We start from the raw sequence: 17,131 nt of genomic DNA, 5'->3' as shown, positions 1-17,131 counted from the left end.
GACGATAAGTTTAAAGAAGGGAGGGGAATATCGTGTAGGAAGATGTTAAAAGGTTTGGGGCTTCGAATAGATCCCTGAGGGACTTCTGATTTTATCGGGAAGTCGATGGAGCGTCCAGTGGAAATCTCCGAGGATTCTGAATTAGGGGAGGGGACAATTGGTCTGAATTAGTTTGCAGAGCAAGTCCTCTTTCCAAACAGAATCAAAAGCCTCTTCAAGGTCTAAGGCGCAGGCTATGGTGCGAAGCCGTCTTGCAGATATAGGATTGGTTGCTCCGTGCATCTGAAGTTTTCGAAGCCGAAGTGGAATGATAGGAGAGTAGTGTCTATTGAGGTGACTTAGCAGGATACGTTCGAAGATTTTTCCAATAGGGGAAAGGAAAGAGATAGGCCCTATATCTTTAAGATCGCCTGAGCACCCTTTGCTGGGAATAGGTATAAGGAGGGCTGATTTCCATGATACTGGGAAGTGTCCGTTGTTCAGGCAATTATTGAAGAAGTTGGCGAGCCGCTCACTGATGACAGGCGCACACTTCCGCAGGACAAAGTTAGAAATACCGTCGAGGCCCGATGATTTTTTATTGTCGGGTCGGGTGATTGCAAGTTCGACTTCTTCTAGGGAGTTAAAGAAGGAGGCGAACGAGCTGAAAATTTGTGGGCCAGTTTGAGGGATTTGATGAGTTTCTTGTAGGATGAATTCAGTTCGGACCGAACAACTCCACTGATTTTGCTGGACAGGTTTTTAATGATCTCGGAGAGGAGACGGTAGGTCGCGTTGTATCTGTTCCGTAGCCTCATTTCCTGCGCTGCAGTAGTCTGTTTCAATTACGGACTAAGAGCAGGGTTGGGAGGGAAAGGCACCCGTATTTGTAGAACCTGTTTGTCGATTGTAGTTTCGAAGGTAGACTTGAATTTCCAGATGTAAGTATTTAGCTTATCATTAGAGTGAATGCGCAATTTGTCCAGGGGAGGACCCAGGGGCCTGGATAAGTCGCGTTGGAAATCGTCCCAGTTTGTCAGAATGAAGGATCCGCATTTATGCGAATGGTGGAGGGAAGGAAGAATTTTCTGTTGATGGAGAGAGAGGCTGAGGGCATGGTGGTTGGAATGGGCTGCCAAAGAGGAACAGCTAGTGACACATGCTGAAAGATTGGACCAGATTATAAAGCCGTCTAGGAAAGAGGAGCCACTAGGGAAAGATGGCACTCCAGCGTTAATGATGTCCGCGTTAAGGAATGGGCCTGACTGGAGCCAATCGAAGAGCACTTTGCCGTTTTCGTTGTTCAATGTTGACTGTCACCCCCAAGGATGAAGGCATCGAAACTGGCCACGATTTCCCAGAGTTCGGAAAGAATGCTAGTGAGGCGACGACCTGTGCTGCCTGGGAAGTAGAGAGAGCCGATTGGGATTCGGAGGACGACAGGAAGTCTGAATACTGCTAACAGGGAGTTTGATGCCAATGCATTCAATAGGATGCTATTTGTCCTTAGTCTTGCTTTGAATAGGATGATTGTGCCTCTGCCCGCGTCGTTGCGGAAAGTAGTGTAACCGGGAGCATATAGTTTTACGTTGGAGGCTTCCCCCAGTCTGGTTTCGTTTAGAAAACCGAGGTTACGATCGGAATCCTTGAGGAGCTTTTGGAAACGTTTGTCATCAGAAATGAGCGAATTAGTGTTGAGTGTGAACACCTTCATTTTGGTTGTCTAGCAATTTGAAGAGCAATTGTTAGTACGCTTCGGGTTGGTCTTAAGGAAGGAAACGGAGGTAGACGTGGTAGAAGTCAGAGATTGTATTCCACAGGGAGAAGAATGACATGTTGAATAGGGAACTGGCGTTGAAGAGTTAAGGTTTCGGGTCTTATTCGACCTCTGGCCACTGCGCGAAAGAAGTAAGGGAGTAAGGGAGGGGTGGTTCAGTTGGAATGAGGCAGAGAGCTAGGCTCAGAGACATGAGCAGCGGAAAGATTGTCTAGGCAAGGGGGGACGGACGAAGCAGAGCTCTCTCTTTACGTTAGATTAATTCTTATCTACGGGCATTTCGAGAAGTTGCCTGGGTGACCCAGTTTGCGCATTTAAGGGGCGCTGCCGACTCCTTGTCGGCGTTGTCTTGTTCAGTCGAGCGGGGGCAGTCCCTAGATGTACGTGGGCCTGCGTACTTGACACATCTGGGTTCATATCCGTATTTTGAAGAAACGTGGCTAAATTGTTGGGTGTCATCCCCTTTTCTGGGTTTCTCCTAGCTAATCCACTGATGAAGTAAGATAATTTGTTTATGGACTATGTTGATATTTGCCTCAAAGTTGAGCGTCACACGGAAGAGGCTCAGGTTGGTGTCGCTGGCTCGTGACAGCGGGGTGGAAAGCCTTGATACGCGGATCGGTGTGACCTGCGTTAACTTTTTAATTTCCGAAGCCACGTCTTCGGGAGTGAATTCATGAGGGAAGATTCCTTTGAGGATGACAGTTGGCTTTCTCTTCTCCTTTAGTGTGAAGGATGACCTTCCAGTTTGGTGATTTGATTAGGTGGAGGATATTGGGGCTAATGAGCCTGTCGGCCGGTAGGTTGATAATCTCAAATTTAGCATTTTCGTCAATTCTCTTGATAACAAGGCCCAGTGCCCTGGCAATCAAGTCATACAGAGAAATCGGCGGGAGAAAGCTAATTCTATTTTTATCTTTAACTACCGTTGGGTTTGCCGTGTCGACAGATTTCGAAGTTCCGGGACATCCGTGCATCGCTTCAGGGCGATGCTTGTTGTCAGAGAGAAGATGGAAGCAGTTTTTGTTCTCTGGGGTCTTGGTGTCCGAGATGCCCGAATCCGTTTGTCGTCGCTTGGAGACAGACTTTCCTGAAGCAAGTTTGAATTTTTCTTGGATTCCTTGAATGTAATTGACAGAGGAATTTCCTTCACCGTTCTGAGCACCAGGATAGCCCCCTGAACGGAAGCTCTGGTCGTCCGCGATGATTATGGCAGGGCAGTCGTTGTTAATTATTTCTTCGGCCGTAACGGTCTTGGCGACCGAATGCAGGAGTTGTGTGGAGATATTAGAATTGATCTAGCCACGGGCTTCGATAGTGAAAGCTGGTTTCGCGTCCTTTACACGTTGTGGTTTAGTGACCCTCGAGTAAGGATATGTACTGCACTTGCGCGCGAGACTTGTTCCGGTTTCACTTTGTTATCGAGAAGGCAGTGACTGAAATCTCTAACTGACACTGCTTTATCGTTAAATCAGCTAAACAATTGAATAACAATGTTTGCAAACTTGGTAACAGCACAAAAGCCCGATGCAAGCACGAGCGAGAACAATTGGCAGCACGAGCCATTCGCTTGGCGGACACAAGCGAACTCCCCATGAAACTCCCACTAGGAGGTCGACCCCCAAATAACCGAACCGAGAACACATGCCCCGGAAATCCTCCTGAGAGCTACGAATATGTAGAGGTTTTCTTTGGCCTCTTAGTGTGGAGTCCGTTGGCAGGGTTGCTCTTCTGTCTACTTTTGTCTGACTTCATAGCACTTTTATTATCTGGACAAATAAAACGTTTCCATTCTTATAACTTTAAAGAATTTTTACGAAAAAAGTTTCTCTTGTACACATCGCTGTCTATTCTTTGCTTACTTAGCAATTTGTAAGGCATCTACTCTTCCCACAATTACGAATATAATTTTCAATTTTCATTAATTTTTTTTCGAAATCTATCATCTTAAACATATAACCTATCAAAAACCTCCTAATTTCAAATTTTTTTCCCGCTTCCACAGTCTCTACCAAAATCACGCATACACCCAGGTGAATCCCCTCTTAATCAACCCCTACCACTTTCTAAACACAAACATCTGATTCACTGGAAGCGGACTGGAATGTTTTGACAGTTCTCGGATTGTACACATTGCCCCCTCTCCCGCGCTCCTCCCCGGAGAAAGGCCACGGCCAAGCGGCATTTTGCATCTTTGCAGCACACTTGGACCGCGTTTGACATTGCACCGCGAGTGGGATGCTGTCCGCGTGCTGACCCGGGAAGTAAACAAAACTTGGAACTGGCCCGGTAACGTCGAGGGAAGCTGGTAAAGATGATGCGAATCGTGGCCCTCAATGAGGTGCAGAATGAGGCGGACACGGACGAGAACGAGGATGGAATCCAGGTGACCAAGGAAGCAGAGGTTGGTATCGATGGCGGGAAACTGGGGACACTCTCCTGATTGTGGTTGTTTTTTTTTAGGAAACGATCGCTGTTTCGGAGTACATGCGAGCGCTGTCGTTCAAGCAGAAGGGCAGGGACGCGGACGCGCAGACCCTTTTCAGGGAACTGTTGGAGACTAGAGTGTTGAATGAGGTAGGTCGGGAACTGGTAACTGGAATGGATGGAAGACGGGAACCGGTGGTTGTTTCTTTGCAGATCTCCTTCGATGATAAGGACGACAAGTTGTTCTCGATACGCTACAACTGCCATAAGAATCTGGCGTTGATTTATGAGGATAAAGGCGAGGAGGAGAAGGCTCTGGAGCATTTTATGGAGGTAAAGTTTGTGATTTCCAGAAGAGGAGTTTTTGCTTGGTGTGACATCCTTCCTACCGTGCATATGCAGGGTTCGCATCCTATATGGGGCCGTGTAGAAAATGTTTTCTTATCCGCCAAGAGATTTTTCTAGAAGAAATTGGAGCCAGTATTAAAGGAAGTTGGCCTCAAACAGGAACGGGGGTACTAGGATCTTTTTAGGAGCCTGGTGGGACTATTTTGCGCGCCAAGAGTGTAATATGCAAAGAGCACGTTAGTTGTCATTCCGAATCCTGCTGTATTGGTCATATTGGCCATTGGAGGACTTTTCTGGAACAGTTCCTGGACTTGGACTCACCTTCACCTACATTTTCTTGACTTTGGAGGGTTTTATGGAAGTTGGTGTAATTGTAGTGAGCCAATATCTGGGATATAGCGAACAACCACGTCGATAGGCTATTTTTGCCGGGTTATGGCAACATGTTCCATCTTTCTTCAGGACTTTCCGAGGAGCTTACAGTTTCCTACGACTGATTCGTGCCTTATAATTCTTACGAAAACTAAACATTCGAAAAATTTCTCGATGTAAGTTGCAGTGATTGCTGCCGTTTTTGAAGTGACATGACCATCCAAAGAGTTTTACATAAGCACTTGCCGTGCAGGCATAGAACCACGTTCTTCTTCTAACACTCAAATTCTCCTAAATTCCAACGGTTTCTGTGTTCCTGCTAAAGCTATGAACCAACGGTTATGAATTGTTCACACACCGTCGCGGCTTGTCGCCCTTTGCGATCAGAGCAGTGTAATTTGCTCTAATGTCCTTCATGGTTCTTAGTGCTGCTCGAATACCAAGAATAATGAACGCTGCCTTGTGAAAATGGAGACGAAAATGTTACTTTCGTTCAGTGGTTCAGATATGAAGCTACATCGTGCAGTGAACCAAAAATAAAATGTTGAGATCAGGGAAAGCGATTAATAAAGTATAGTTGGAGCTATTCGACTAGACCCTACCTGAATTCTCTTGGTGGCTAGTCCCGCGACAGGCTGACCAAAAAAATGCATCCAATGTCGTTAGAAATAACATGATCGGATCGAGTAACAAGCGTCGGAGAAATGCTAGGGCGTTCATCTCAGTCGACGCAACAGGGCGAGCCCCGGTCCTGTCGAGAAATGGGCATCAGGACGTAAGCAAGTTAGTCCGAACAAAACAAACAAAACAAAATACGTGTCTGCAATTGTTGGCACCCTAAGTGGAAAGACCAAGGAACTCGCAAGAGCGCATTAATATTTGCGCTCTGCAAGAAACCCGATGGTCTGGTGCCAAAAGCTTCCACATAGAACGTGAAAGCGGTAAAAATGGTTATAAACTTCTCTATTTTGGTAGCCCACATACTCAATACGGCGTTGGTATTGCCATCTCAGAGGGTTTCCGTGATATCATTTTCCCAGCTTGTGGAAAGAGGCTCTCATTATCCCCATTCACAAAAGTGGCGATCGTTCGCTTGCCGAGAATTACCGTCCCATTTCCCTCCTCTCCTCCTGTTCCAAAATCCTGGAAAGATATGTCAGCGACTGGTTGTCCGCCCACTTTGGCCAACACATAGTGAAAGAACAACACGGCCTCGTTAAACGTAGGTCTACTGCCTCCAACCTGCTTGATTTTACCAACTTTGTCGCCAAATGTCTAAATTCACGGCAAGAAGTGCATACCATTTACACTGACTTCGCGAAAGCCTTCGACACTGTAAATCACAAGATACTTCTATCCAAACTCTCGTCCCTAAACGTTCCCATACCACTTTTTTTATGGCTTGCCTCTTACCTTCCCAATCGATCCTGCCGGGTCTCTTTTGACGGCTGTACTTCCCGCTCCTTCTCCCCCTCTTCTGGCGTCCCACAGGGGTCTATTCTGGGACCTTTGCTATTTTTATTTTTTATTAACGACCTTCCTTCCCTCCTTACTTGTCCCTGTTTGCTCTATGCAGACGACCTTAAGCTGTTTTCCGCTATATCGTCGCCTATGGACTGTGTTTCCCTTCAGAATAACCTGGACACTCGGGTTCGTTGGTGCTCGACTAATGGTTTAGCGCTAAAAGTCAGAAAGTGTCACTCTATGTGCTACTCCCTAAAATCCTCACCCACTTCTTTCTCCTACTCGCTTAACGGACATTCCTTATCCTGCTTAAATTCCACTCAAGACCTCGGAGTCACTTTCGACAATAAGCTCCCCCTCGATGTCATCAATCGGGCAGCAAAATTGTCAGGCTTTATTCTTCGCTCCTCCTCTGATTTTGACTCCATCCAACCCTCCTTAGCTCTCTTCAATTCCCTCGTGAGAAATACCCTCGAGTATTGCTCCGTGATCTGGTCACCCACTCGTAACTGTGATTGTCTTGCCCTTGAAAATGTACAACGTAAATTCACCCGTTCTCTCTTCTTTAAGAAAAGCTTCCCTCGTGTGGATTACCCCTCCCGTCTCCGCTTTCTAAACCTTCCCTTCCTACAACAGCGTAGATCCTATCTGGATCTATGCACATTCTTTAAACTTTCCTCGGGCCTGATGGACTGCTCCGCCGCTGACGAGATCACCTGCCGTCCTGCGTCTTATAACACATGTAACGCAGATATTTTCAATGTGCCTTTCGCGGAGCTCGAAGTCTATTTTCATCCCCCGATTCCCAGGCTTTGCCGAAATTATAATGCAAAACAGCTTGGTCCTTTTAACTTCCCTACTTTAAGTAGTTTTAAATGTAGGATAAGTTTTTTGCTTTCTCCTCCTCCTGAGGACAATAATTAATTGGAATTCTTTCTGTTTGTTGCCCGTTAATTAAATTAAATAAATAAATACCATTAAAGAAGTCGAATGATTTGATGATCGGGTAATGAAGCTCACCATTATATCAGCTGATCGCACTATTCACTTCTTCACCGCGTACGTACCACATACAGGTCGACCTGATGCCGAGAAAGATGACTTCGGGCAACTTCTTGATGCAAAGACTTGCAACGTGCCTGCTGATAACTATATCATCATTGCCGGCGGCCTTAATGATCTTGTGGATGAAAAGGCAGACGGTAACAGGTTTGGAGTGGGCAATGAGGGTGGCGAGCGTATAATCGGTTTTGTGGACACCCACCATGATTGCAAAGTCGTTCCTTATTAGACCAGCGCACTTCAAAATCGGCCGTTGATTGCCGTCCTGCGAATCAAGCCACCGATAAAACAGCGTGAGGAATGCACTAGCCCGCCACGCATTAAATGGTAGCGGTTTTGTGAGAAGAAAGAAGAAATGATGTTACTTTCGCGATTACCATTACGAATGTGGAAGAATCGTGGAACCAAATGAAAGACACGATCCACAAAGTGGCCTCTGCAACCTTGGAGTCATCAAGCCAGGTAGGCGCTACATCAACCGAGATAATTGGCTTTGGAATGATGATGTTGAAATGAAGGTCCGTGAAAAGAAACGCCTTTACCACAAGTTTCTCGACGATAAAACGCGAGCCAACTGGCAAATTTCTAAAAATGCCAACCGGGAAGCAAAGAAAGCAGTCGCTGTCACCCGAGCGAACGACTACAAAAATCTTCACGATAAACTGGACACTCGGGATGGCGAGAGAGATCTGTATTGACTTGCCGAAAGGAGCGTACACAGAATATCGAACACTTCTGGTGGGTTAATGACAAGAACAGTAGTACTTTGGTTACCAACCGTCGAGCCGCAACGGATAGATGGCGAGAATACTTCGAACAGATTTCAACTGAAGAATTTGCTCATCCTCCACTTCCACAACGGGGCGGCAACCCTGTCGGCTGAATCAAAACCAAGTGGCCGAGGAGAAGCTCCACATGGCATTGGCTTGCCGGTCGTGATGCAGTAGGCGAATGCTCCAAGGCCTAGCTAGGGCGATCAGACCCGAGTCTGCACGGGGACTCATCTGAAGTGGCTTCGGTCACGAAACCTTACCAGGGGTATACTGGTACCATGGGAACCGAGGTAGCCCCTGGACTCTTATACTTCAGGAGAATTCCTGTCGTATTTGAGTACAGCTCGGTTGGTTGCGGTTGGCCCCCTAGTGGGAGTTTCATGGGGGCTGTGGTTGTACTCGAGCGAGAAGAGACCTTCGGTCCTCGACGTGGTGTTGCGTATCAACACGGGTGCCGCACTCCATAGTTCGGTAGAGATTTAGGTAATTCTTGCATCCACCAGTATGAATGCTAAGCCATGCACTTGGTATAGACTGGTACCGTTGCGCTTGTTTCAGCGGGGCTCTGATTGTGGTCACAAAATCAATCCGTGTCCTAAGAAGACCGTGGGATTAAGTCTTCCAAACAGGTGCTCACATAAAACCCTCAAGGACTTAACTGTCAGCCCAAATGAAGTCGAGGAGGCAATAAAACGAATGAAATGGGGGAAAGTCACAGGACGACCTCTTATCTGAGTTCTGGAAAGCGAAGAGCTGAGATCCAACACTGTGGCTCAGTGAATTCTTTAATCGGGTTATTCAGGAAGGAAGAACACCATCTAACTGGCACGAAAGTACCATAGTTCCAATGTGGAAAAAGAAAGGTAGTCCAGCAGAATGTCCAAATTACCATCCGATCCGGTTACTATCCCATACCATGAAGATTTTTGAACGCATTCTTGACAACCGTATTCGCGAAATCGTTGAAATAACCGTGAATGAACTCGGATTTGTCAAGAACTTCGGAACAACTGACGTAATACATGCTCCGGAGAAACATCGTGAGAAGCATCCCTCTTTTTACGCTGCATTTCAGAATCTGGAGAAAGCGTTTGATCGTGTGCCACACGAACTATGCTATGCTCTACGACAACACTTAGTGCCAGAAGAGCTCATGCTCTACCGCGATCCAAAAAGTAAAGTTCGAAATATGGCGGGTGTATCAAAACTGCTTCGTGTCTCTGTTGGTGTTCATCAAGGAAGCGCCCTCTCACCACTCCTCTTTGTTCTTGTTATCGACATCGTCATATGGGACATCCAACGTCCAGCGCCCTACACACTGCTTTATGCAGATGATGTTTTCCTAGCATCTGATAGTAAAAATTATCTCGAGCAACTTGTCCAAAAATGGAATGATCGCCTCATACAACACCGTCTCAGATTGAATCTAAACAAAACTGAATTTTTGACGACCGATCCCCATGAAACAGGCACAATCACTGTCAGCGGCAGTGATCTGCCCAGAACTGAGCGATTTAAATACATCGGGTCAACGCTATCAGCTAATGGAGAACTGCGTTATGAAATTGTTTCACTCTCCTTCAACCTGGATGAAGTGGCGTCCCACAACTGGTATTCTTTGTGATCGACATATCAACGAACGTCTCAAATCTAAAATTTACCGCAATGTCGTCCGTCCTGTCGCCCTCTATGGTTTTGAGTGTTGGCCGACTATAAAAGACAATGAACGGCATCTTGCGATAATGGAGATGAAGATGTTGGACCATTGGCGTGAGACGTTTTGATCACATCTGAAATGAGGATATCCGCGATCGATATGGGGTTGCACAGATCGTGGAAAAATTGCAAGATAGCCGTCTTCGATGGTATGGTCACGTAATTCGCGCTAACGAGGATTCACACGCCAAGATTCATCTGAACATCGAAGTCGATGGTAAGCGACCAAAAAGCCTGCCAAAACAACCCAACGGTGGCTTGTTCCACTGGATGGGGATTTAAAACCCTCGCGATTGCATTTGATAAAATAAAATGGGGGGAACAGATCACGACACGACCCCGTTTGTGAACGAGACAAAGACTGAAGAAAAAGAAGAATGTTGATGTGATCAACATGGTTGTCAGGCTGATCAATGTGATTAGGATTTAGCCTGTTGTGTCGCTGGAAATTTGCACAATGTAAATAGTCCCTAGACCAAATAATTTGGTCTTCATCTCTCAACGTGGGGCAAGTGGGACAGACCATGAATATGTCTTGTAGACTCTTAGGTATAAATGATCATCTAAAAAAATGTTGAGGTTTTAGTCACGTTGAGGTGTTACCGTTTAAAAACTGGTGCAAATTTCCGTTATCTCATTCGTCATCATTCGTGGTTACCTGAAATGTGCTTCAGCTCCCCCAGGACTTCCCGAGGCATCGGCACTTTTCCTCTACGGTTCTGTGCCAAGTGCTCTTGGGGCGCTCCACCCATTGGCAGTCTGGCGAGAGTAGGTTCCACTGCATGGCGTAGCCAGCAATGCAATTGTCGCCCCTCCTTAATGTGTGATCTATCAAGTGCTACTTTTGGCTTCTGATCACAGCGCCTGCGGGTAACAGGCCTGTGTGGTCGTTTGTTATAGTATCAGACCAGCGTACTCCGATGATACGACGCAAACAGGTGTTGATGAAGGTTTGGAGCCTTCGAGGGACAATGGTGGTCACTTTCCATGTGCTAAACCAATATAGCAATATAGAAAGAACACTAACACGGAAGATTCGGAGGGGAAACCAGAGTAGGCTGGTTCTGTCGATCAAGCTTTCGAAAATAATGGATAATTTTTACTGGAAAACATAAGTTGAACAACCATCTTCGTTCCAGAACGCATTGTATTTTTGTAGCATTGAACTGTTCCTGTTTCAATGAAATGAAAAGATTGATTTTTTTTTATTAGAGACAATGCCCAAGTTCAGAGTTCATCCTATTTTGTAGGATGTCCAATGACCGTGTTCCTCTTACCGTGTGCAGCATCTCGTAGTTATCCATGGTGATGTTACGGCTTCTGCTTACCATATGCTTGGCTACTGAGGAATTTATTTCGCTCGCTGCTCGTCCTTTCTTCAATGCAACCCGTGCTTCCCCTATATGTTCTCTGATCCTGGTGACCGCCAGTCTTGGTTTATCCAACGTAGACTTGATTACATTTCGGACAATCGATTTTGTAGATCCTACCCCTCTCATTCTTTTGCGGGCAATATTTTAGGGAACCCAGTTTTTGTCTTAGCTGCTGTTTCCTGCTTGTAGGTATCGGCACCATATTTGTCTTCTCCGTTAATTTTTTAATGATACGCGTTGGCCTTGATGCAGGGGAATCTATTTCTGTCCCCTGAGTTTTCTTGTTATTGTACACTTAGGTGCGTCAATTCCCTCCTTTTCAGTTGCCTTTACTTTCGTCTCATTATACATTTCATCGTTTTCTTCTTGTGGTCGTTCATCTCACCGATGATGAGAATGTATTTTTCTCCTTCTTGAAGCGTTCTTCACTTTGGAGGATCGTGTACTTTCGATGGGTCATGGAGTTGAAGGGGACTATTTTTTGCTCCCATCAATGGTTAGATGTTATCGGGATGGTTTGTTGGGTGTGGGTGGTTTTTCTGTGGATGTCAAACTCCACCTTCCCGTCTCTGTTTATTATTTTGATATCCAGGAAAGGCAGGCTGTGGTTCACATTCGTCACGATTGTGAATATAATCATTCTGTGGATGTTGTTCAGACTTACCAGGAGGTTGTGTCTTGTCTCTTGACAACGGCAAGGACATCATCTACATATCTTACCCAAAAAAGGAGGGATTATTCCCTCTTTTTCCATCCTATCTTCTATTTTTTTCATCATTGCAACTCTTGAGGTCACCTTGTAGAAGCTATCCCTGATGGTGAGCTAGCTTTCGCTCATACATAGGGAGGCCAGTTTTATGTATTGGCGAACCTCCTCCCTCCACTCAGGCAGGCGAACCTTTTCAGAAGGTCTTCTTCCAAGTAGCAGAGCACTGCTTGCTGTTATATTCCTCAACAATCGCATGGTATTTAGCGAGGTCTTTTTCTCTCGTCGACAATACCGGCCTCCTCATTCCTAGCAATCTTGCTGAGAATATGCATGGCCTTCTGTTACTAACTCTTGAACAGGACACCAGTGGACCTTCGCTTCTTAATCGGTTTCGAGTGATCGACGTTCTTGTCGTTTTTTACTTTAAAAGGATCTCCGACGTCGAGGGTTTCAGGTTAGGAGTACTATGTCTGGTACTTGCTAAACCCAGCTCGAGGGCAGTGGATTCCAGGCTGGAAACCACTACTCCGCCTGCCGCCTTGCCCCGGAGTTTCAGCACAGCGGTGGTATCGATTGTACTGCTCTCGACGGTTACTGTTTCCTGACTGGATGCCAGCAGCTCGTCTTCCGATGATGCGCTTGGCTTCGTAATAGGATCGATAGGATTCGAATAACTTCTTTCCGGTTGGCTTTGCGATGCTGATGATGTCATGAACGATTCGTTAGGCTTGGGAATCACAAAAGCTGGTTTGAGTCTGTCTGACGACACATTAACCAGTCTTCCATTAACATTGATTCGAAATACGGTTGGCTTGATTCGTTCTACGATCCGATGCGGACCGGTATAAGGTAGAGTAAGCGATCGTTTACTGAGTCCACATACAAAAATACATGAGGACATGTATTCATTTCCTTGTGGACGAATATTGTTCGATTGTTGCGATAAATAAACGGTTTAGGACGCAACTATCTCACGTCTTGCCGAATACGATTGAGGAAAATGCGAGGGTCAGTTGCTGAGTCGTTGTCCATGAACCATTCTCCAGAAATTCTCAGAGTGGTTCGGAAAACTAATTCTGCTGGTGAACTAGCGATGTCTTCCTTGATGCAGTTTTGCAATCCAAGCAGCGGTAGAGACGTGAAATGGTTCTCGCACTTCTAAAATTCTATCTGCCATTTCGGACAAGCGCGATAGATCGGTTGTCTGCGAAATGCTCAGTATGGCCTGGACAGTGGCCGGCAGGCGCTATAGCCAAAGTGACTTAAGGATGCTTCCACTCTTTAACCTCTTAAATTGCGGAGAAGTTGCGAAGGCTTCTGGTCTCTTAGCTCCAATTTCTTTAGCAGCTTTCTAATTTCTACCTCTTCCGAGACTGCTTAGACGTTCATGATTCGTCGTTTGATGGTCAGATATTTGTCGGATTCCGATGGTAACTCGATGATATCCGTGATCTGACTCAGGATACCCGGATCGATTTCACCAATCAGTTTGTCGAATATAATGTCGTCTTTGACGACGTGGTTCGAACGAAATTGCGCTTCGACGCGCGCAAACCACAAAGCAGGGTACGCTTTCCAAAACGGTGATAACTGGAATGCAGAAAGGCTGCTAACCTCATTGAATTGTCAGTCGGCAGGCAAACTCTTTGCATCGGAAAACTAATCGTCTTCTGCCAAGGTTATTAGGCTTTGCAAAATACGCAGTTGCGAAGTTGCGGGGCACAAAACAAGATGGTGCGTTCGCGTGTGTGCGTCCTCCACGATAAATGGAGTTTTGGTGGGACGTCCGGGAACCTGCGTCCGGGGTCACCAATTCGCCGTTTGTATATTACTGCTACGTTACTTTGTTGGTGGAATTCTTAATCTAGTCTTAATTGAAACTGAAAGTGCCCAAGGTATTCACAGTTCGCATACTAAAGACCAAGTTCCTCATTGGCCACGTAGCCTTCGGCGTATGCTGTTCCACCTTGGCTTGGGGTCCTATTAGCATCTTCTCCAGTACAGGGAGGAAGACCCCCGGGCCGTCGCTTCGGCTCATCTCTCCGCCAGATCCACTTGCCCCTAACACATTTCTAGCAGACAAACCGATCTTCGTGAGTTGGATGAGCCTACTCCCAGCCCGGCCCTACAAACTTTTGGCCCGTCCGAAGACGGTTTCTAGCGTTTATCGCGAGGATGAGGAATTGCTGAATTATGCGACTTTAACCTGAAGCGTGGTCAGGGCGACCTAGTCCCTGACATGAATATTATTAGAGTCAGGAAAGTCGGGGCGGTTGGCTTGGCTAATTGTAACCAATGTAAAGAAGAGCGGGGTATGGCTTTTTGGAGAATTTGTTTGCTTCCTCAAATTGTTCGTTCTTTTAGAATAAGATCGTTCTACGAATCATTTCTTATCCTAACATCACTAATCAACGGCTATCGTAGGCCATGCATCTCGATGACTCTGATGTCTACACAATGAACCGTTTGGGTCAGCTAGCCTTAAAGCTGAAACAAGTGAATTTGGCGGAATACGCTTTTGAAAAGTGTCTAGCAAAAAACCCAAACCATTGGCCAGCAGGAGATGGTATCCTGCAAGTTATGTGTCAAAACGAAAACATCCTGGGGGCATATGGTTGGGCCCTGAAATGGTACAACAAGAATCCGAAATATGAGCGCGCCATTGACGTTTTGACAGAGATCAATGATACATTTGGACATCTTTTGCCGTTTTTCGAGAAGTGAGTATTTCGCTAAATGGACTTTTTCATGGTCGGAGATTGACTGCTTCGTTTTAAATAGGGTTTGGAATCAAGTCTATACAACCCCTGCGGATGCTGTGAAGGTAAGAAAACCAAGTGTGTTTCCGGAAGCCGATATCATCAGCAATGAACCTGAGCGTATGATCACACCAAATTTGGATGACTTCAAGGTGGCTGAGCTAAACTGGCTAACAGTCGGGAGGTTCATTACGTCCTTGTACAATCACTTAACCGAAACAAAACAAACGATAATTTTCATAATCACCGTTGACGACATGCTGAAAGTAAAAGTTGAAGAAGAATCGCAAAATGGACACGTTGAAAAACCAGAAGACATTGAGATGAAAGCAGAAGGGGATGGTGTTGAAAGTGGAGTGGTAGAACCAGCGGAGAATACCAACGAAGACTCAACTGTTTTTATCGCTCCTTCATCGGAACCGCCAAGTGGACAGACCTCACAACCAGATTCAAATGCTGAGGATTCCGATAATACAAGCAAAGAGGCGGAATCAGCTAAACCGAAACCTCGACGTAGATGCAGCGATTTGAGCTTCCTAGAGCAATGGGGCTGGCACAAGAATCGACGATACTCCTCAAGGAAAAAAAGTCAACAGGATCGTCCGGAAGTTGATACATCGATTAATGGTTTTTTGAGAAGGATTTTAGCGAAGTATTTCCAGTAAGTTTCTGGCGTTATCCTTTTTTTGAAGTCTTCATTAATTTCGTTTGGATGATAGGGAAAATTTCGACGAAGAATCTCCTTTTCTTGCTGATGTGAAAATTGATGCTGAGTGCGGTTCTAAGCACGAAAAACCTGCTGAAGAGCTGAAGGAAATTCAGGCGTCGTATGAGATATTTCAGTCACAAACCAAGGCGGATTTTGAAGAGTTTTTAAAGGAGTTAAAGGTTGAGGTTTTTGATGGCGGTAACAAAGTGGTTTTTCGAATTTTAAATTTCATTTTCAGGCTAAGAGTTTCGATTTGATTGCGATCATATTTTTGTGGTTGAAGTACATTTCAAAGTACTGGGATCGTCCTATTACGGAGGAAATGAAGGAATTGTATCATGAAATCTTCGAGTTTTATTTGTAAGAGTTCATTTTGGGTTGGTGAGAAGAATTTGGGGAAATTAAAGAAATCTTTTTGCAGAAATCATTATGACATGCAGACATGGAACCAGTTGTCCAATGACGAGTTCAATGCCTCGTTCCGAATGATGTTGTTCTTCTTGGAATTGGATCATGACAAGGAGCTGATAAAAGCTAGAGGACAAGTTAGAAAGTAATTTTCCTGTAAATTGGTTACTTGATTTGAAGTGGACTGAGGGGATTTGTTGTACTTTTACAGCGAGATCGATGCACGTTGGAAGATGCTTTATTATCACCTCATGTTTCACTCAGGGTTCGCTTTTGTGCTGGCCGACGACATGTATGAGAAGAATATAATTCGCTTGATATGGATCGACTACTGTTCGGCAAAATTTGAAAATGACTTGCATCGATCAGTTGAATGTCTTTCACATTTGGAGTATTTGATTGAAAAACAGGAGCCAAATTTCAAGATTGAGTTCCCTAATTTGAAGGATGGGCGCTTCGTTGACTTGGAAAGTGTTCGTAATACAAGGATTAACTTGCAAAGGTTTGGAGCTCTGAAGTTCTGTTTATTTTTTGTTTATGTATTGGACTTGAGCCTACAATTGGGGAGAATTTGGGAGAGCGCTCTTTCACAATACGTTCCTTTGCAGACGAATCAGCTTGAACAACGTCAAGAATCTCTATGACAGTCACGATTTCGAGAGTTTGATTGAAATCCTCAAGGATAGCATGGTCAATAGTATTGAAATAAAAAATTCAGATAACACTTGCATGAAAATCCAAACACAAATTGAAGTCCTTTTGGAATCTTTCTGGAACGTTGGGAGACTCAATGTGAGATATTTATTCCCGAATTAGACAGGCTTTTCCCACTTAACCAAGAACTGTTTTCAGGAATGCCTAATTTGGTCCGAGCGGAGTTTAAAGTATTCAGTGGACAATCTTCTCTCAGCTCCGACGGATACCTACCGCTATCGTGAATGGGCTGAGTCTGTGAATTTTATTCTAATTTACATTGAGGAGTTGATATTGAAGGAAGGCTATGATATCTGTGAGTAACCCATGATCAGATTCACATGAAAGATTTGTAAAATCCGTCTGAATCCCTTGCAGTATGTTGTCTTGAAAAGTATCAAAGCCGCTTGGTTCAGAGTCTTACGAAAATTCTCTCCCACCAACTGGATGTGCCATTTGATAAAAACAACAACCCATACCACCCCATCAACATCAAAAGACCTTGGATTGTTCTGCAACAAGTTTTACAAAGGTACAAAGAAGTTTGCTTCCATAATCGTGC

The 17,131-nt window shown here is 45.2% G+C and overlaps 1 protein-coding gene across 1 annotated transcript in view; it reads left to right on the top strand.

Annotated features, from left to right (window-relative positions):
• The first annotated feature begins 3,899 nt into the window (after nt 1–3,899).
• LOC119650678 (calcineurin-binding protein cabin-1-like) overlaps nt 3,900–17,131 on the top strand; it is a 261,076-nt gene continuing 247,844 nt past the window's right edge. Inside the window, exons 1-12 of the mRNA XM_038053631.1 lie at nt 3,900–4,160; nt 4,220–4,333; nt 4,397–4,516; nt 14,425–14,720; nt 14,782–15,420; nt 15,479–15,647; nt 15,707–15,828; nt 15,890–16,021; nt 16,088–16,378; nt 16,485–16,668; nt 16,729–16,885; nt 16,948–17,101. Of these exons, the coding sequence (XP_037909559.1) occupies nt 4,071–4,160; nt 4,220–4,333; nt 4,397–4,516; nt 14,425–14,720; nt 14,782–15,420; nt 15,479–15,647; nt 15,707–15,828; nt 15,890–16,021; nt 16,088–16,378; nt 16,485–16,668; nt 16,729–16,885; nt 16,948–17,101 (2,468 nt within the window). The 5' untranslated portion in view covers nt 3,900–4,070. The remainder of the gene's footprint in view (nt 4,161–4,219; nt 4,334–4,396; nt 4,517–14,424; nt 14,721–14,781; nt 15,421–15,478; nt 15,648–15,706; nt 15,829–15,889; nt 16,022–16,087; nt 16,379–16,484; nt 16,669–16,728; nt 16,886–16,947; nt 17,102–17,131) is intronic.

The sequence above is a fragment of the Hermetia illucens genome, chromosome 3, assembly GCF_905115235.1.
Source record: "Hermetia illucens chromosome 3, iHerIll2.2.curated.20191125, whole genome shotgun sequence".
Classification (NCBI taxonomy): Eukaryota; Metazoa; Arthropoda; class Insecta; order Diptera; family Stratiomyidae; genus Hermetia; species Hermetia illucens.
Note: the sequence above shows the minus strand (reverse complement) of the source record. Positions and strands in the feature narration are given on the sequence as shown.